This window comes from Oncorhynchus mykiss, chromosome 10 (genome assembly GCF_057628025.1).
Source record: "Oncorhynchus mykiss isolate SJ-2025 chromosome 10, ASM5762802v1, whole genome shotgun sequence".
Classification (NCBI taxonomy): Eukaryota; Metazoa; Chordata; class Actinopteri; order Salmoniformes; family Salmonidae; genus Oncorhynchus; species Oncorhynchus mykiss.
Genome location: NC_143031.1, coordinates 86,450,912 through 86,473,345, shown reverse-complemented (window position 1 = coordinate 86,473,345; position 22,434 = coordinate 86,450,912). Strand labels below are relative to the sequence as shown.

The 22,434-nt window shown below is 43.1% G+C and overlaps 1 protein-coding gene across 1 annotated transcript in view; it reads right to left on the bottom strand.

Annotated features, from left to right (window-relative positions):
- Window positions 1-1,109: 1,109 nt before the first annotated feature.
- The window catches only part of LOC110516832 (WD repeat-containing protein 19), an 85,197-nt gene continuing 63,872 nt past the window's right edge, over window positions 1,110-22,434 (bottom strand). The window contains exons 25-38 of the mRNA XM_090188333.1: window positions 22,397-22,434; window positions 18,024-18,170; window positions 17,259-17,383; window positions 16,901-17,010; window positions 16,324-16,392; window positions 13,935-14,012; window positions 13,195-13,291; window positions 9,272-9,396; window positions 5,551-5,632; window positions 5,231-5,381; window positions 4,676-4,799; window positions 3,803-3,879; window positions 3,411-3,530; window positions 1,110-3,131 (exon numbers count right to left, since the gene is read on the bottom strand). The exon at window positions 22,397-22,434 is cut by the window's right edge and continues 46 nt beyond it. Of these exons, the coding sequence (XP_090044459.1) occupies window positions 3,416-3,530; window positions 3,803-3,879; window positions 4,676-4,799; window positions 5,231-5,381; window positions 5,551-5,632; window positions 9,272-9,396; window positions 13,195-13,291; window positions 13,935-14,012; window positions 16,324-16,392; window positions 16,901-17,010; window positions 17,259-17,383; window positions 18,024-18,170; window positions 22,397-22,434 (1,338 nt within the window). The 3' untranslated portion in view covers window positions 1,110-3,131; window positions 3,411-3,415. The remainder of the gene's footprint in view (window positions 3,132-3,410; window positions 3,531-3,802; window positions 3,880-4,675; window positions 4,800-5,230; window positions 5,382-5,550; window positions 5,633-9,271; window positions 9,397-13,194; window positions 13,292-13,934; window positions 14,013-16,323; window positions 16,393-16,900; window positions 17,011-17,258; window positions 17,384-18,023; window positions 18,171-22,396) is intronic.

Below are 22,434 nucleotides of genomic sequence, written 5' to 3'. Positions count from 1 at the left end.
AGCCTGGTTTCTTCCTAGGTTCCGGCCTTTCTAGGGAGTTTTTCCTAGCCACCGTGCTTTTGGGGGGTTTTAGGCAGGGTTTCTGTACAGCACTTTGAGATATCAGCTGATGTAAGAAGGGCTTTATAAATACATTTGATTGATTGAATGGTGGACAGGTTTGACCACTAGGTTTTATGGGTATTATGACACCTCCACTGTTGTGCTCTATGGAACAGATACAAAGATGAGTCCTCTATCCATCTCTATGGAACAGATACAAAGATGAGTCCTCTATCCATCTCTATGGAACAGATACAAAGATGAGTCCTCTATCCATTTCTATGGAACAGATACAGATGAGTCCTCTATCCATCTCTATGGAACAGATACAAAGATGAGTCCTCTATCCATCTCTATGGAACAGATACAAAGATGAGTCCTCTATCCATCTCTATGGAACAGATATGGATAGAGGACTCATCTGTATCTGTTCCATAGAGATGGATAGAGGACTCATCTGTCTCTATGGAACAGATACAGATGAGTCCTCTATCCATCTCTATGGAACAGATACAAAGATGAGTCCTCTATCCATCTCTATGGAACAGATACAGATGAGTCCTCTATCCATCTCTATGGAACAGATACAGATGAGTCCTCTATCCATCTCTATGGAACAGATACAGATGAGTCCTCTATCCATCTCTATGGAACAGATACAGGTGAGTCCTCTATCCATCTCTATGGAACAGATACAAAGATGAGTCCTCTATCCATCTCTATGGAACAGATACAAAGATGAGTCCTCTATCCATCTCTATGGAACAGATACAAAGATGAGTCCTCTATCCATCTCTATGGAACAGATACAGATGAGTCCTCAATCCATCTCTATGGAACAGATACAAAGATGAGTCCTCTATCCATTTCTATGGAACAGATACAAAGATGAGTCCTCTATCCATCTCTATGGAACAGATACAAAGATGAGTCCTCTATCCATCTCTATGGAACAGATACAAAGATGAGTCCTCTATCCATCTCTATGGAACAGATACAAAGATGATATCATTGTTATTCATATATTCATTGTTAACTTTGTGATATTTCAGACAGTCAAACTCCTCCACAAGAGAAAAAATATATTTAATATTCATATTTAATATTCATATTTTTTAACAACGTCGACATGAATGAATTCATGGCTTCAATGCAGATATGTAGAGTACATAAGTTACAATAACAATGGTCTACAGCTGTCTATATCAACCGTTTAACAGGTGGTAGAGAAACATGGAGGAGGAGGAGGACGTCTACAGCTATCTATATCAACAGTTTAACAGGTGGTAGAGAAACATGGAGGAGGAGGAGGTCGTCTACAGCTGTCTATATCAACAGTTTAACAGGTGGTAGAGAAACATGGAGGAGGAGGAGGTCTACAGCTGTCTATATCAACCGTTTAACAGGTGGTAGAGAAACATGGAGGAGGAGGAGGTCGTCTACAGCTGTCTATATCAACAGTTTAACAGGTGGTAGAGAAACATGGAGGAGGAGGAGGTCTACAGCTGTCTATATCAACAGTTTAACAGGTGGTAGAGAAACATGGAGGAGGAGGACGTCTACAGCTGTCTATATCAACAGTTTGACAGGTGGTAGAGAAACATGGAGGAGGAGGAGGTCTACAGCTGTCTATATCAACAGTTTAACAGGAGGTAGAGAAACATGGAGGAGGAGGTCTACAGCGGTCTATATCAACAGTTTGACAGGAGGTAGAGAAACCTGGAGGAGGACGTCTACAGCTGTCTATATCAACAGTTTAACAGGTGGTAGAGAAACATGGAGGAGGAGGAGGACGTCTACAGCTGTCTATATCAACAGTTTAACAGGAGGTAGAGAAACATGGAGGAGGAGGTCTACAGCTGTCTATATCAACAGTTTAACAGGTGGTAGAGAAACATGGAGGAGGAGGACGCCTACAGCTGTCTATATCAACAGTTTAACAGGTGGTAGAGAAACATGGAGGAGGAGGAGGACGTCTACAGCTATCTATATCAACAGTTTAACAGGTGGTAGAGAAACATGGAGGAGGAGGACGTCTACAGCTGTCTATATCAACAGTTTAACAGGTGGTAGAGAAACATGGAGGAGGAGGACATCTACAGCTGTCTATATCAACAGTTTAACAGGTGGTAGAGAAACATGGAGGAGGAGGAGGAGGACGTCTACAGCTGTCTATATCAACAGTTTAACAGGTGGTAGAGAAACATGGAGGAGGACGCCTACAGCTGTCTATATCAACAGTTTAACAGGTGGTAGAGAAACATGGAGGAGGAGGAGGACGTCTACAGCTGTCTATATCAACAGTTTAACAGGTGGAAGAGAAACATGGAGGAGGAGGAGGACGTCTACAGCTATCTATATCAACAGTTTAACAGGTGGTAGAGAAACATGGAGGAGGAGGACGTCTACAGCTGTCTATATCAACAGTTTAACAGGTGGTAGAGAAACATGGAGGAGGAGGACGTCTACAGCTGTCTATATCAACAGTTTGACAGGTGGTAGAGAAACATGGAGGAGGAGGAGGACGTCTACAGCTGTCTATATCAACAGTTTAACAGGTGGTAGAGAAACATGGAGGACGCCTACAGCTGTCTATATCAACAGTCTGACAGGTGGTAGAGAAACATGGAGGAGGAGGACGTCTACAGCTGTCTATATCAACAGTTTAACAGGTGGTAGAGAAACATGGAGGAGGAGGACGTCTACAGCTGTCTATATCAACAGTTTAACAGGTGGTAGAGAAACATGGAGGAGGACGTCTACAGCTGTCTATATCAACAGTTTAACAGGAGGTAGAGAAACATGGAGGAGGAGGACGCCTACAGCTGTCTATATCAACAGTTTGACAGGTGGTAGAGAAACATGGAGGAGTGGATTATGACACTGGCTCCCGTTCCCCTATCACAGGAGGTTGGTAGCTCCTTAATCCGGGAGGACGGGCTCGTGGTAATGTCCTGAGAGGAATGAGTGGGAAGGTAATTAGACACGTGGCTTCCATTGTTTCCGTTCCAGACATTATGACGATCCGTCCCCCCCCCCAGCAGCAGTCCTCTATGTCGTACACCACCAGGCCACATCACCACAGATCTCTGGGAAAACACACAAATAACAGTCTCAGAAAACCATTACCACATTTAATATTCACACATACTTGTGGGCATATGGTGTGTGTGTCTATGCAGGTAGCTGGAACAGTGTGTGTGTGTGTGTGTAACTGTATCAGTGCTCTGATTGGTCAGGCTGCAGGAACAGTGTGTGTGTTGACCTGTATCAGTGCTCTGATTGGTCAGGCTTGCAGGAACAGTGTGTGTGTTTACCTGTATCAGTGCTCTGATTGGTCAGGTTGCAGGAACAGTGTGTGTGTTGACCTGTATCAGTGCTCTGATTGGTCAGGCTGCAGGAAGCTGGAACAGTCATCCATCTTCTCCACCTGGTTCACACTCAGAGTCTCGGAACACATGGGACACACACTATCTGTCTCCAACAGCCTGCGCACACACACACACACACACACACACACACACAAACTGTTCAGAGAAACATGGCCATACTACAACAGTAGAAGAGGCTTTTTTACAATACAGATGTTTAGTCTGTGTGTGTGTGTGTGTTTTTGTGTGTGTGTGTATATGTGTTTTTGTGTGTCTGTGTGTGTGTTTGTGTGTGTATGTGTGGTTTTGTGTGCCTGTGTGTCTGTGTGTGTGTCTATGTGTATGTGTTTTTTTGTGTGTATGTGTGTGTGTGTGTGTGTTCCACTCACAGGATGAGCTGGGAGTAGAGAGCAGGGAATTCACAGTGAGGACAAACTGACCAATCATCTTTCAGCATGTGATGACCCTAGAGAGAGAAAGAGGATGGAGAGAGAGGAAGAGGAGGAGGAGGGAGAGAGAGAGAGAGAGAGAGAGAGAGAGAGAGAGAGAGAGAGAGAGGGAGGGAGGAGGAGGAGGAGAGGAGGGAGAGGAGGAGTAGGAGGAGAGGATGGAGAGGAGGAGAGGAAGAGGAGGAGAGGAGGAGAGAGAGAGAGGAAGAGGAGGAGAGTGGGAAGAGGAGAGAGAGAGAAAGAAAGAGAGAGGAGGAGAGGAGGGAGAGGAGGAGGAGGAGGAGGAGAGGGGGAGGAGGAGGAGAGAGAGAGAGAGAGAGAGAGAGAGAGAGAGAGAGAGAGAGGAGAGAGAGAGAGAGGAGAGAGAGAGAGGAGAGAGAGGAGGAGGAGAGAGAGGATGAGGAGGAGAGGAGGGAGAGGAGGAGGAGAGAGAGGATGAGGAGGAGAGGAGGGAGAGGAGGAGGAGAGAGAGGGAGAGAGAGAGAGAGAGAGAGAGGAGAGAGAGAGAGAGGAGAGAGAGAGAGGAGAGAGAGGAGGAGGAGAGAGAGGATGAGGAGGAGAGGAGGGAGAGGAGGAGGAGAGAGAGGATGAGGAGGAGAGGAGGGAGAGGAGGAGGAGAGAGAGGATGAGGAGGAGAGGAGGGAGAGGAGGAGGAGAGAGGAAGAGGTGATGGTTTATCAAGATTTTTGATTGGTTGACTGATTCACCATGGCATAGCTCCTAGTCCTAAAGTCAGATGTGTGTGTGTGTGATCTGTGTATGTCCTATGTGTGTGTGTGCTCTGTGTATGTCCTATGTGTGTGTGTGTGTTACCGTGGCGATGCAGTAGGGCAGGTTGTTCTTGCAGCCAGGACAGATCAGTTCACACTGGGGCAGCGTGAAACCACAATATGGACAAGGAGTGGTCTCCTCTTCTATCTCACTGGTGTCTGGACGACTGGAGGAAGGAGAGAGAGAGACAGAGAGAGAGAGAGAGAGAGAGTTAGAGAGAGAGAGAGAGAGAGAGAGAGACAGACAGAGACAGACAGAGAGACAGAGAGAGGGAGACAGAGACAGAGACAGAGAGAGAGACAGAGACAGAGACAGAGAAAGAAAGAGAGAGAGACAGAGAGAGACAGAGAGAGAGACACAGAGAGACAGAGAGAGAGAGAGAGAGACAGAGAGAGAGAGAGAGACAGAGCGAGAGAGAGAGAGAGAGAGCGAGAGAGAGAGAGAGAGAGAGAGAGAGACAGACAGACAAACAGAGACAGACAGACAGACAGAGAGACAGAGAGAGAGAGACAGCGACAGAGAAAGAGAGAGAGAGCGAGAGAGAGAGAGAGAGAGAGACAGAGAGGAGAGGTGTGTGTGTGTGTGTTTGTGTCGTACCGGACCATAGCCTCTATCTTCTTGCGGTACTTGGGGTCGATCTTGTGACGGTACTCTGGTCTCATCAGCATGGCGGCGAAGCTGAACGAAGAGTTCCTCAGACCGGCCCGGTGACACTCTATCACCGCTGACGTCAGGATGGGTACGATGTCTACACACACACACACACACACACACACACACACACACAGTCAGACAGATAAACACATCAAATCATTACATATGCTTTAGGGGGGAAATTAACAACACATCATATGCTGTGTGAGCCAGGCTGTGTGTGTGTGTGTGTGTGTGTGTGTGTGTGTGTGTGTGTGACTCACGGGAGGGGAATTTGCTGATGTTGTTGGAAACTCTGATGAGCATGCGAGCTGCATTCAGATGCTCCCCTCTCTTCACATGGATCTGAAATCAATCAATCAATATATCAACCAGTCAATACAATCAATCAACACATATATCAATACACCAACCAATATATCAACCAACCAATACATCAACCAACCAATACATCAACCAACCAATACATCAACCAACCAATACATCAATACATCAACCAACCAATACATCAACCAATACATCAACCAATATATCAACCAACCAACACATCAACCAATCAATACACCAACCAACCAATACATCAACCAATCAATACATCATCCAATACATCAACCAACCAATACATCAACCAACCAATACATCAACCAACCAATACATCAACCAATCAATACATCATCCAATACATCAACCAACCAATACATCAACCAATACATCAACCAACCAATACATCAACCAACCAATACATCAACCAATACATCAACCAACCAATACATCAATACATCAACCAATACATCAACCAACCAATACATCATCCAATACATCAACCAATACAACAACCAACCAATACATCATCCAATACATCAACCAATACACCAACCAACCAATACATCAACCAACCAATACATCAACCAACCAATACATCATCCAATAAATCAACCAACCAATACACCAACCAACCAATACACCAACCAACCAATACAACAACCAACCAATACATCATCCAATACATCAACCAACCAATACACCAACCAACCAATACACCAACCAACCAATACACCAACCAACCAATACATCAACCAACCAATACATCAACCAACCAATACATCAACCAACCAATACACCAACCAACCAATACACCAACCAACCAATACATCAACCAACCAATACACCAACCAACCAATACACCAACCAACCAATACACCAACCAACCAATACATCAACCAACCAATACATCAACCAACCAATACATCAACCAACCAATACATCAATACACCAACCAACCAACACATCAACCAATACATCAATACATCAACCAACCAATACATCAACCAACCAATACATCAACCAATACATCAACCAACCAACCAATACATCAACCAATACATCAACCAACCAATACATCAACCAACCAATACACCAACCAATACATCAACCAACCAACCAATACATCAACCAATACACCAACCAACCAATACATCAACCAATACACCAACCAACCAATACATCAACCAATACATCAACCAACCAATACATCAACCAATACATCAACCAACCAATACATCAACCAATACATCAACCAACCAATACATCAATCAACCAATACATCAACCAATCAATACATCATCCAATACATCAACCAATACATCAACCAATCAATACACCAACCAACCAATACATCAACCAATACATCAACCAACCAATACACCAACCAACCAATACATCAACCAATACATCAACCAACCAATACATCAACCAACCAATACATCAACCAATCAATACATCATCCAATACATCAACCAACCAATACATCAACCAATACATCAACCAATACATTAACCAATCAACCAATCAATACACCAACCAATACATCAACCAACCAATACATCAACCAATACATTAACCAACCAATACATCAACCAATACATTAACCAATCAACCAATCAATACATCAACCAACCAATACATCAATACACCAACCAATACATCAACCAATACATTAACCAATACATTAATCAATCAACCAATCAATACACCAACCAATACATTAATCAATCCATAATCACAGCATCAGGTATAATCAACTGGCCCCCAGGAGTGTAGTTGTATCCTAGTGGAGGATGCTGGGTGGTGGTATAGGAGTAGAGGATGCTGGGTAGTGGGATAGCAGTAGAGTATGCTGGGTAGTGGGATAGCAGTAGAGGATGCTGGGTAGTGTAGTTCTACCTTAACCAGGATGTATGAGTGGATGATGCTGGGAAGTTTAGTCACACTCATGTATACGATTGATCACAGAGCCGTGCGACCTCCATAGACAAACATTGGCAATAGAATGGCCCTTACTGAAGAGCTCAGTGACTTTCAACGTGGCATCGTCATAGGATGCCAGCTTTCCAACAAGTCAGTTTGTCAAATTTCTTCCCTGCTAGAGCTTCCCCCGGTCAACTGTAAGTGCTGTTATTGTGAAGTGGAAATGTCTAGGAGCAACAACGGCTCAGCCGCGAAGTGGTAGGCCACACAAGCTCACAGAACGGGACCGCCGAGTGCTGAAGCGAGTAAAAATCATCTGTCTTCGGTTGCAACACCTCACTACCGAGTTCCAAACTGCCTCTGGAAGCAACACTCACTACAGAGTTCCAAACTGCCTCTGGAAGCAACCCCTCACTACAGAGTTCCAAACTGCCTCTGGAAGCAACACTCACTACAGAGTTCCAAACTGCTTCTGGAAGCAACACTCACTACAGAGTTCCAAACTGCCTCTGGAAGCAACCCCTCACTACAGAGTTCCAAACTGCCTCTGGAAGCAACCCCTCACTACAGAGTTCCAAACTGCCTCTGGAAGCAACCCCTCACTACCGAGTTCCAAACTGCCTCTGGAAGCAACACTCACTACAGAGTTCCAAACTGCCCCTGGAAGCAACCCCTCACTACAGAGTTCCAAACTGCCTCTGGAAGCAACACTCACTACAGAGTTCCAAACTGCCTCTGGAAGCAACCCCTCACTACAGAGTTCCAAACTGCCTCTGGAAGCAACACTCACTACAGAGTTCCAAACTGCCTCTGGAAGCAACCCCTCACTACAGAGTTCCAAACTGCCTCTGGAAGCAACACTCACTACAAAGTTCCAAACTGCCTCTGGAAGCAACCCCTCACTACAGAGTTCCAAACTGCCTCTGGAAGCAACACTCACTACAGAGTTCCAAACTGCCTCTGGAAGCAACCCCTCACTACAGAGTTCCAAACTGCCTCTGGAAGCAACCCCTCACTACCGAGTTCCAAACTGCCTCTGGAAGCAACACTCACTACAGAGTTCCAAACTGCCTCTGGAAGCAACCCCTCACTACAGAGTTCCAAACTGCCTCTGGAAGCAACCCCTCACTACAGAGTTCCAAACTGCCTCTGGAAGCAACACTCACTACAGAGTTCCAAACTGCCTCTGGAAGCAACCCCTCACTACAGAGTTCCAAACTGCCTCTGGAAGCAACCCCTCACTACCGAGTTCCAAACTGCCTCTGGAAGCAACTCTCACTACAGAGTTCCAAACTGCCTCTGGAAGCAACCCCTCACTACAGAGTTCCAAACTGCCTCTGGAAGCAACCCCTCACTACAGAGTTCCAAACTGCCTCTGGAAGCAACCCCTCACTACAGAGTTCCAAACTGCCTCTGGAAGCAACCCCTCACTACCGAGTTCCAAACTGCCTCTGGAAGCAACGTCAGCACAATAACTGTTTGTCGGGAGATTCATGAAATGGGTTTCCATGGCCGAGCAGCAGCACACAAGCCTAAGATAGCAGTAGAGGATATTGGGTAGTGCAGTGGTATAGCAGTAGAGGATATTGGGTAGTGTAGTGGTATAGCAGTAGAGGATGCTGGCTAATGTAGTGGTATAGCAGTAGAGGATGCTGGGTAGTGTAGTGGTATAGCAGTAGAGGATGCTGGCTAGTGTAGTGGTATAGCAGTAGAGGATGCTGGGTAGTGTAGTTCTACCTTAACCAGTATGTATGAGTGGAGGATCATGAGGTTGGTGTTCATCTCAGCAGGGATTCTGATCTTCTGTGTCTGCAGCTCAGTGTACATACTGAACAGCACGTCATGGGCGGTACGGTAGTTCCCTGGAACACACATGCACATAAACACGTCCTTTAAGGTATGTGCATGACTGTGTGTATATTTACGACTGTGTGTATGTACAGTACCAGTCAAAAGTGTGGACACACCTACTCATTCAAGGGGTTTTATTTATTTTTGTACTATTTTCTACATTGTAGAATAATAGTGAAGACATCAACACTATGAAATAACACATATGGAATCATGTAGTAACCAAAAAAGTGTTAAACAAATAAAACAATATTTTACATTTGAGATACTTTAAAGTAGCCACCCTTTGCCTTCATGACAACTTTGCATACCTCTCTTATATATATATATATATATATATATTAGTGTGTACCTGCAGACTGCTCCTCTCTCTCTCCCTCTATATATATGTGAGTGTGTACCTACAGACTGCTCCTCTATATATATATATATGTGAGTGTGTACCTGCAGACTGCTCCTCTCTATATATATATAAATATATATGAGTGTGTACCTGCAGACTGCTCCTCTCTCTCTCTCTCTCTCTATATATATATATATATGTGAGTGTGTACCTGCAGACTGCTCCTCTCTATATATATATATATATATATATGTGAGTGTGTACCTGCAGACTGCTCCTCTCTCTCTCTATATATATATATATATATATATGTGAGTGTGTACCTGCAGACTGCTCCTCTCTCTCTCTCTATATATATATATATATGTGAGTGTGTACCTGCAGACTGCTCCTCTCTATATATATATATATATATATATGTGAGTGTGTACCTGCAGACTGCTCCTCTCTCTCTCTCTATATATATATATATATGTGAGTGTGTACCTGCAGACTGCTCCTCTCTATATATATATATATATATATATGTGAGTGTGTACCTGCAGACTGCTCCTCTCTCTCTCTCTATATATATATATATATGTGAGTGTGTACCTACAGACTGCTCCTCTATATATATATATATATATGTGAGTGTGTACCTGCAGACTGCTCCTCTCTATATATATATATATATATGTGAGTGTGTACCTGCAGACTGCTCCTCTCTATATATATATATATATATATGTGAGTGTGTACCTGCAGACTGCTCCTCTCTCTCTCTATATATATATGTGTGTGTACCTGCAGACTGCTCCTCTATATATATATATATATATATGTGAGTGTGTACCTGCAGACTGCTCCTCTCTCTCTCTCTCTATATATATATATATATGTGAGTGTGTACCTACAGACTGCTCCTCTATATATATATATATGTGAGTGTGTACCTGCAGACTGCTCCTCTCTATATATATATATATATATGTGAGTGTGTACCTGCAGACTGCTCCTCTCTATATATATATATATATATGTGAGTGTGTACCTGCAGACTGCTCCTCTCTCTCTCTATATATATATGTGTGTGTACCTGCAGACTGCTCCTCTATATATATATATATATATATGTGAGTGTGTACCTACAGACTGCTCCTCTATATATATATATATATGTGAGTGTGTACCTGCAGACTGCTCCTCTCTCTCTCTATATATATATATATGTGAGTGTGTACCTCCAGACTGCTCCTCTCTCTCTCTATATATATATATATGTGAGTGTGTACCTGCAGACTGCTCCTCTCTCTCTCTATATATATATATATGTGAGTGTGTACCTACAGACTGCTCCTCTCTATATATATATATATGTGAGTGTGTACCTGCAGACTGCTCCTCTCTCTCTCTATATATATATATATGTGAGTGTGTACCTGCAGACTGCTCCTCTCTATATATATATATATGTGAGTGTGTACCTGCAGACTGCTCCTCTCTCTCTCTATATATATATATATGTGAGTGTGTACCTGCAGACTGCTCCTCTCTATATATATATATATATATGTGAGTGTGTACCTGCAGACTGCTCCTCTCTCTCTCTCTCTCTCTCTATATATATATATATGTGAGTGTGTACCTACAGACTGCTCCTCTATATATATATATATGTGAGTGTGTACCTGCAGACTGCTCCTCTCTATATATATATATATATATGTGAGTGTGTACCTGCAGACTGCTCCTCTCTATATATATATATATATATGTGAGTGTGTACCTGCAGACTGCTCCTCTCTCTCTCTATATATATATGTGTGTGTACCTGCAGACTGCTCCTCTATATATATATATATATATATATGTGAGTGTGTACCTGCAGACTGCTCCTCTCTCTCTCTCTCTCTCTCTCTATATATATATATATATGTGAGTGTGTACCTACAGACTGCTCCTCTCTATATATATATGTGAGTGTGTACCTGCAGACTGCTCCTCTATATATATATATATGTGATTGTGTACCTGCAGACTGCTCCTCTATATATATATATATATGTGAGTGTGTACCTCCAGACTGCTCCTCTCTATATATATATATATGTGAGTGTGTACCTGCAGACTGCTCCTCTCTATATATATATATATGTGAGTGTGTACCTGCAGACTGCTCCTCTCTCTCTCTATATATATATATATGTGAGTGTGTACCTGCAGACTGCTCCTCTCTATATATATATATATGTGAGTGTGTACCTACAGACTGCTCCTCTCTCTCTCTATATATATATATATGTGAGTGTGTACCTGCAGACTGCTCCTCTCTCTCTCTATATATATATATATATGTGAGTGTGTACCTGCAGACTGCTCCTCTCTCTCTCTATATATATATATATGTGAGTGTGTACCTGCAGACTGCTCCTCTCTCTATATATATATATATGTGAGTGTGTACCTGCAGACTGCTCCTCTCTATATATATATATATATATATGTGAGTGTGTACCTGCAGACTGCTCCTCTCTCTCTCTATATATATATATATATATATATATGTGAGTGTGTACCTGCAGACTGCTCCTCTCTCTCTCTATATATATATATATATATATATATATATGTGAGTGTGTACCTGCAGACTGCTCCTCTCTCTCTCTATATATATATATATGTGAGTGTGTACCTGCAGACTGCTCCTCTCTCTATATATATATATATATATATATGTGAGTGTGTACCTCCAGACTGCTCCTCTCTATATATATATATATGTGAGTGTGTACCTGCAGACTGCTCCTCTCTCTATATATATATATATATGTGAGTGTGTACCTGCAGACTGCTCCTCTCTCTCTCTATATATATATATGTGAGTGTGTACCTGCAGACTGCTCCTCTCTCTCTCTATATATATATATATGTGAGTGTGTACCTCCAGACTGCTCCTCTCTATATATATATATATATATATGTGAGTGTGTACCTGCAGACTGCTCCTCTCTCTCTATATATATATATATATGTGAGTGTGTACCTGCAGACTGCTCCTCTCTATATATATATATATATATATATGTGAGTGTGTACCTGCAGACTGCTCCTCTCTATATATATATATGTGAGTGTGTACCTGCAGACTGCTCCTCTCTATATATATATATATATATATATATATATATGTGAGTGTGTACCTGCAGACTGCTCCTCTCTATATATATATATGTGAGTGTGTACCTGCAGACTGCTCCTCTCTCTCTCTATATATATATATATGTGAGTGTGTACCTGCAGACTGCTCCTCTCTATATATATATATGTGAGTGTGTACCTGCAGACTGCTCCTCTCTATATATATATATGTGAGTGTGTACCTGCAGACTGCTCCTCTCTATATATATATATATATATATATATATATATGTGAGTGTGTACCTGCAGACTGCTCCTCTCTATATATATATATGTGAGTGTGTACCTGCAGACTGCTCCTCTCTAGCGATGATGATGGCAGTACACGCTGCCTCTCTGTACTGCAGCAGGCCCATGTAGAGACGGAACAGGTACTTGGCATCCTGGGAGGAAAGGGGGAAGACAACACCACTACTCAGTGATAGGCTCCCTGTCAGATGGCAGCCAATCAGACGGCACGTCAGAGAGAGCAAACGCACGGATTGGGTGGCAGGTAGAGGGGTGGGGACAGAGAGCCCACACAATGCTTATAGTGTAAAATACAAATCTGTCTCACAGACAGACAGACAGACAGACAGACAGACAGACAGACAGACAGACAGACAGACAGACAGACAGACAGACAGACTAGGCCTACAGACAGACAGACAGACAGACTAGGCCTACAGACAGACAGACAGACAGACAGACAGACAGACAGACAGACAGACAGACAGACAGACAGACAGACTAGGCCTACAGACAGACAGACAGACAGACAAGGCCTACAGACAGACAGACAGACAGACAGACAGACAGACAGACAGACAGACAGACAGACAGACAGACAGACAGACAGACAGACTAGGCCTACAGACAGACTAGGCCTACAGACAGACAGACAGACAGACAGACAGACAGACAGACAGACAGACAGACAGACAGACAGACAGACAGACAGACAGTGTGAAAGAAAAGCCAAGCGACTATTCCAATCAATTAAAGACAGACAGACAGATATTGATAAGTTAGTATAATATTGATTACCTTGGGCATGCCGTCACTTTCCCCCATCAGGTAATCAATCAGCTGATTGGTCAAAGACTCATCCTTGGCTTGGCCCACCTGGAAAACACACACACACACACACAGTCTTGTATAACTAACCTTGTGGGGACACACTTACCCTAAACACACAGTCTTGTATAACTAACCTTGTGGGGACACACTTACCCTAAACACACAGTCTTGTATAACTAACCTTGTGGGGACACACTTACCCTAAACACACAGTCTTGTATAACTAACCTTGTGGGGACACACTTACCCTAAACACACAGTCTTGTATAACTAACCTTGTGGGGACACACTTACCCTAAACACACAGTCTTGTATAACTAACCTTGTGGGGACACACTTACCCTAAACACACAGTCTTGTATAACTAACCTTGTGGGGACACACTTACCCTAAACACACAGTCTTGTATAACTAACCTTGTGGGGACACACTTACCCTAAACACACAGTCTTGTATAACTAACCTTGTGGGGACACTCTTACCCTAAACACACAGTCTTGTATAACTAACCTTGTGGGGACACAATTCCGTCCTATTCAAAATATTATTTTTCCTAACCCATACTCTTAACCCTAGTTTCTAACCCATACTCTTAACCCTAGTTCCTAACCCTAGTTCCTAACCCATACTCTTAACCCTAGTTCCTAACCCATACTCTTAACCCTAGTTCCTAACCCATACTCTCAACCCTAGTTCCTAACCCATACTCTTAACCCTAGTTTCTAACCCATACTCTTAACCCTAGTTCCTAACCCATACTCTTAACCCTAGTTCGTAACCCATCCTAACCCATACTCTTAACCCTAACCCATACTCTTAACCCTAGTTCCTAACCCTAGTTCCTAACCCATACTCTTAACCCTAGTTCCTAACCCATACTCTTAACCCTAAACCCTAGTTCCTAACCCATACTCTTAACCCTAGTTCCTAACCCATACTCTTAACCCTAGTTCCTAACCCTAGTTCCTAACCCATACTCTAAACCCTAGTTCTTAACCCTAGTTCCTAACCCATACTCTCAACCCTAGTTCCTAACCCATACTCTTAACCCTAGTTCCTAACCCTAGTTCCTAACCCATCCTAACCCATACTCTTAACCCTAGTTCCTAACCAATACTCTCAACCCTAGTTCCTAACCCATACTCTCAACCCTAGTTCCTAACCCATCCTAACCCATACTCTTAACCCTAGTTCCTAACCCATACTCTTAACCCTAAACCCTAGTTCCTAACCCATCCTAACCCATACTCTTAACCCTAAACCATACTCTTAAGCCTAGTGCCTAACCCATACTCTTAACCCTAAAACCTAGTTCCTAACCCATACTCTTAACCCTAAACCCTAGTTCCTAACCCATACTCTTAACCCTAGTTCCTAACCCATACTCTTAACCCTAGTTCCTAACCCTAACTCCTAACCCATCCTAACCCATACTCTTAACCCTAACCCATATTCTTAACCCTAGTTCCTAACCTATACTCTTAACCCTAGTTCCTAACCCTAAACTCTAGTTCCTAACCCTAACCCTAGTTCCTAACCCATACTCTTAACCCTAGTTCCTAACCCATACTCTTAACCCTAGTTCCTAACCCTAAACCGTAGTTCCTAACCCTAACCCTAGTTCCTAACCCACTCTTAACCCTAGTTCCTAACCCATACTCTTAACCCTAGTTCCTAACCCTAGTTTCTAACCCTAACCCTAGTTCCTAACCCATACTCTTAACCCTAAACCCTAGTTCCTAACCCATACTCTTAACCCCCTCTTAACCCTAGTTCCTAACCCATACTCTTAACCCCCTCTTAACCCTAGTTCCTAACCCATACTCTTAACCCTAGTTCCTAACCCTAGTTCCTAACCCTAAACCCTAGTTCCTAACCCATACTCTTAACCCTAGTTCCTAACCCATACTCTTAACCCTAGTTCCTAACCCATACTCTTAACCCTAGTTCCTAACCCATACTCTTAACCCTAGTTCCTAACCCATAGTCTTAACCCTAGTTCCTAACCCATAGTCTTAACCCTAACCCTAGTTCCTAAACCATACTCTTAACCCTAAAACTAACCTTAGCTCTTAGCTTAACCCTAACCCTAGTTCCTAACCCTAAAACTAACCTTAGCTCCTAACCATAATTCTAACCTTAACCCTAACCCTAGTTCCTAACCCACACTCTTAACCCTAAACCTAAAAATAACCTTAGCTCCTAACCCTAACTCCTAACCCATACTCTTAGCACTAAACCTAAAAATAACCTTAGCTCCTAACCCTAATTCTAACCTTAAAACCCCCTAGAAACAGTTAAACACACACACACACACACACACACACACACACACACACACACACACTCCTGTCACCGTCTCTATAGCCATCTCGATGGCCAGGTTGTCATCAGTGTTGGGACATTTCAGGAAGTGCTTCAGGGCCTGAGAGAGAGAGAGAGAGAGAGAGAGAGAGAGAGAGAGAGAGAGAGAAGAGAGAGAGGGTGGGTGAGTGAGTGAGTGAATGGGCCAATTTATTAATGGGGGGTGGATGGATGAATGGATAGATAGACAGACAGAAGGGATGAATGGATAGATAGATAGACAGAAGGGATGAATGGATAGATAGACAGACAGAAGGGATGAATGGATAGATAGATAGACAGAAGGGATGAATGGATAGATAGACAGACAGAAGGGATGAATGGATAGATAGATAGAGAGTACTTTGCTGTACTGATAGATAGATATAGATAGATAAATACTTTGCTGTACTGATAGATAGATAGATAGATAGATAGATGAGTACTTTGCTATACTGATAGATAGATAGATAGATAGATAGATGAGTACTTTGCTGTACTGATAGATATATAGATAGATGAGTACTTTGCTGTACTGATAGATAGATAGATAGATAGATAGATAGATAGATAGATAGATAGATGAGTACTTTGCTGTACTGGCCACACTTGTGGAAGAACCTCCCAGCCTGCAGGTGTTTGTTCTCCCCCTGGAAGTAGAGAGCCATACTCTGGTAGTCCTCCTGGGTGGCCTCAGAGCCTGCACACACACACACACACACATACACACACACACACATTCACTACTTTCCACTGATTATGATGCATCAACACTAACAGGGTACATCTGATAGACTCCCCCCTCCTACACTCTCCCGCACAGACTCCCCCCACCCCCCCCCCCCCTCTCAGCCCCCAGACACCCCCCTCCTCCCCGTAGACACACAGACCCCCCACCCCCCAGCCCAGACCCCCTCCCTCCCCGTAGACACAGACAGAGAGACTGACTGATGATGTCAGCGTAGCTGTCCATCTGCCCGTGTTGCTGTGCCAGCTGGAAGGCCTCGTCGTTACAGTGGGACAACACCAGGAACTGGATGGCTGAGCCGTAGTCACTTAGACGCAGGAAGAACCTGAAACACACACACACACAGATAGACATGAACACACAGACTCACACACACACACAGATAGACATAAACACACAGACTCACACACACACACACACACACACACACACACACACACACACACACACACACACACACACACCACTTAGAATCATAATAAAAGTAGAGTCTGTCTCGCAGCCTGACTGTCTGTCTCGCAGCCTGACTGTCTGTCTCGCAGCCTGACTGTCTGTCTCGCAGCCTGACTGTCTCGCTGACTGACTGTCTGTCTGATTGTCTGTCTCGCTACCTAACTGTCTGTCTCGCAGCCTGACTGTCTGTCTCGCTGCCTGACTTTCTCGCTGCCTGACTTTCTCGCTGCCTGACTTTCTCGCTGCCTGACTGTCTCGCTGCCTGACTGTCTGTCTCGCTGCCTGACTGTCTGTCTCGCTGCCTGACTGTCTGTCTCGCTGACTGACTGTCTGTCTCGCTGACTGACTGTCTGTCTTGCTGCCTGACAATCTCGCTGACTGTCTGTCTAGCTGCCTGACTGTATGTCTCACTGCCTGACTGTCCCGCTGCCTGACTGTCTCTCCCTCTGACTGTGTGACAGTCTTTCTGACTGTCCCTCTGACTGTGTGTCTCGCTGCCTGACAGTCCCCACCTGGCAACCATCTTGGCCCCGTCGATGCTCTGCGTCTCCCTGACAATGCGGACGGCGTCTTCAGGGTTGTTGAGGTGATCCAGCAACACCCGGATCACGTTGTCCCAGTCCCTGGCACTCTCATAGGCCTGGGCAGCCTCCTTAAACCTGTCACACACAATATTATCCCAGTCCCTCACACAGCCTCCTTAATTAAACCTGACACACACAACATTATCCCAGTCCTTCACACAGCCTCCTTAAACCATAATATTATCCCTCACACTCTCCTTAAACCATAATATTATCCCTCACACTGACTCCTTAAACCACAATATTATCCCTCACACTGCCTCCTTAAACCATAATATTATCCCTCACACTGCCTCCTTAAACCATAATATTATCCCAGTCCCTCACACTGCCTCCTTAAACCATAATATTATCCCTCACACTGACTCCTTAAACCATAATATTATCCCTCACACTGCCTCCTTAAACCATAATATTATCCCTCACACTGCCTCCTTAAACCATAATATAATCCCAGTCCCTCACACTGCCTCCTTAAACCATAATATTATCCCTCACACTGCCTCCTTAAACCATAATATTATCCCAGTCCCTCACACTGCCTCCTTAAACCATAATATTATCCCTCACACTGACTCCTTAAACCATAATATTATCCCTCACACTGCCTCCTTAAACCATAATATTATCCCTCACACTGCCTCCTTAAACCATAATATTATCCCTCACACTGACTCCTTAAACCATAATATTATCCCTCACCATAATATTATCCCTCACCATAATATTATCCCAGTCCCTCACACTGCCTCCTTAAACCATAATATTATCCCTCACACTGTCTCCTCAAACCATAATATAATCCCTCACACTGCCTCCTTAAACCATAATATTATCCCTCACACTGTCTCCTTAAACCATAATATAATCCCTTACACTGCCTCCTTAAACCATAATATTATCCCAGTCCCTCGCACTGCCTCCTTAAACCATAATATTATCCCAGTCCCTCACACTGTCTCCTTAAACCATAATATTATCCCAGTCCCTCACACTGCCTCCTTAAACCATAATATTATCCCTCACACTGTCTCCTTAAATCATAATATTATCCCAGTCCCTCACACTGCCTCCTTAAACCATAATATTATCCCAGTCCCTTACATTGCCTCCTTAAACCATGATATTAGCCCTCACACTGTCTCCTTAAATCATAATATTATCCCAGTCCCTCACACTGCCTCCTTAAACCATAATATTATCCCAGTCCCTCACACTGGCTCCTTAAACCATAATATTATCCCAGTCAATCACATTGTCTCCTTAAACCATGATATTATCCCAGTCCCTCACACTGGTTCCTTAAACCATAATATTATCCCAGTCCCTCACACTGCCTCCTTAAACCATAATATTATCCCAGTCCCTTACATTGTCTCCTTAAACCATGATATTATCCCAGTCTCTCACACTTCCTCCTTAAACCATAATAGTATCCCTCACACTGACTCCTTAAACCATAATATTATCCCAGTCCCTCACACTGGCTCCTTAAACCATAATATTATCCCAGTCAATTAAATTGTCTCCTTAAACCATGATATTATCCCAGTCCCTCACACTGGCTCCTTAAACCATAATATAATCCCTCACACTGCCTCCTTAAACCATAATATTATCCCTCACACTGCCTCCTTAAACCATAATATTATCCCAGTCCCTCACACTGCCTCCTTAAACCATAATATTATCCCGGTCCATCACACTGTCTCCTTAAACCATAATATTATCCCAGTCCCTCACACTGCCTCCTTAAACCATAATATTATCCCTCACACTGCCTCCTTAAACCATAATATTATCCCTCACACTGTCTCCTTAAACCATAATATAATCCCTCACACTGCCTCCTTAAACCATAATATTATCCCAGTCCCTTACACTCTCTCCTTAAACCATAATATTATCCCTCACACTGTTTCCTTAAACCATAATATTATCCCTCACACTGCCTCCTTAAACCATAATAGAATCCCTCACACTGCCTCCTTAAACCATAATATTATCCCAGTCCCTCACACTGCCTCCTTAAACCATAATATTATCCCTCACACTGACTCCTTAAACCATAATATTATCCCTCACACTGCCTCCTTAAACCATAATATTATCCCAGTCCCTCACACTGTCTCCTTAAACCATAATATTATCCCTCACACTGCCTCCTTAAACCATAATATTATCCCTCACACTGACTCCTTAAACCATAATATTATCCCTCACACTGCCTCCTTAAACCACAATATTATCCCTCACACTGCCTCCTTAAACCATAATATTAACCCTCACACTGCCTCCTTAAACCATAATATTAACCCTCACACTGTCTCCTTAAACCATAATATTATCCCTCACACTGCCTCCTTAAACCATAATATTATCCCAGTCCCTCACTGCCTCCTTAAACCATAATATTATCCCAGTCCCTCACACTGTCTCCTTAAACCATAATATTATCCCAGTCCCTCACACTGCCTCCTTAAACCATAATATTATCCCTCACACTGCCTCCTTAAACCATAATATTATCCCTCACACTGACTCCTTAAACCATAATATTATGTGTGAGGGATATATTAAACCATAATATTATCCCTCACACTGCCTCCTTAAACCATAATATTATCCCAGTCCCTCACACTGCCTCCTTAAACCATAATATTATCCCAGTCCCTCACACTGCCTCCTTAAACCATAATATTATCCCTCACACTGCCTCCTTAAACCATAATATTATCCCCCACACTGACTCCTTAAACCATAATATAATCCCTCACACTGCCTCCTTAAACCATAATATTATCCCAGTCCCTCACACTCTCTCCTTAAACCATAATATTATCCCTCACACTGTTTCCTTAAACCATAATATTATCCCTCACACTGCCTCCTTAAACCATAATATTGTCCCTCACACTGCCTCCTTAAACCATAATATTATCCCAGTCCCTCACACTGCCTCCTTAAACCATAATATAATCCCTCACACTGCCTCCTTAAACCATAATAGAATCCCTCACACTGCCTCCTTAAACCATAATATTATCCCAGTCCCTCACACTGCCTCCTTAAACCATAATATTATCCCAGTCCCTCACACTGCCTCCTTAAACCATAATATTATCCCTCACACTGACTCCTTAAACCATAATATTATCCCTCACACTGCCCCCTTAAACCACAATATTATCCCTCACACTGCCTCCTTAAACCATAATATTAACCCTCACACTGCCTCCTTAAACCATAATATTAACCCTCACACTGTCTCCTTAAACCATAATATTATCCCTCACACTGCCTCCTTAAACCATAATATTATCCCAGTCCCTCACACTGCCTCCTTAAACCATAATATTATCCCTCACACTGCCTCCTTAAAACACAATATTATCCCTCACACTGCCTCCTTAAACCATAATATTAACCCTCACACTGCCTCCTTAAACCATAATATTATCCCTCACACTGCCTCCTTAAACCATAATATTAACCCTCACACTATCTCCTTAAACCATAATATTATCCCTCACACTGTCTCCTTAAACCATAATATTATCCCTCACACTGCCTCCTTAAACCATAATATTATCCCTCACACTGCCTCCTTAAACCATAATATTATCCCAGTCCCTTACACTGCCTCCTTAAACCATAATATAATCCCTCACACTGCCTCCTTAAACCATAATATTATCCCGGTCCCTCACACTGTATCCTTAAACCATAATATTATCCCAGTCCCTCACACTGTCTCCTTAAACCATAATATTATCCCTCACACTGCCTCCTTAAACCATAATATTATCCCTCACACTGTCTCCTTAAACCATAATATTATCCCTCACACTGCCTCCTTAAACCATAATATTATCCCTCACACTGCCTCCTTAAACCATAATATTATCCCAGTCCCTCACACTGCCTCCTTAAACCATAATATTATCCCAGTCCCTCACACTGTCTCCTTAAACCATAATATTATCCCTCACACTGCCTCCTTAAACCATAATATTATCCCTCACACTGCCTCCTTAAACCATAATATTATCCCTCACACTGTCTCCTTAAACCATAATATTATCCCAGTCCCTCACACTGCCTCCTTAAACCATAATATTATCCCTCACACTGCCTCCTTAAACCATAATATTATCCCAGTCCCTCACACTGCCTCCTTAAACCATAATATTATCCCTCACACGGCCTCCTTAAACCATAATATTATCCCTCACACTGTCTCCTTAAACCATAATATTATCCCTCACACTGTCTCCTTAAACCATGGAGGTTGTACCTACTTGCCGTCCACCTCCTTGGCCTTGGCGTACTGCAGGTG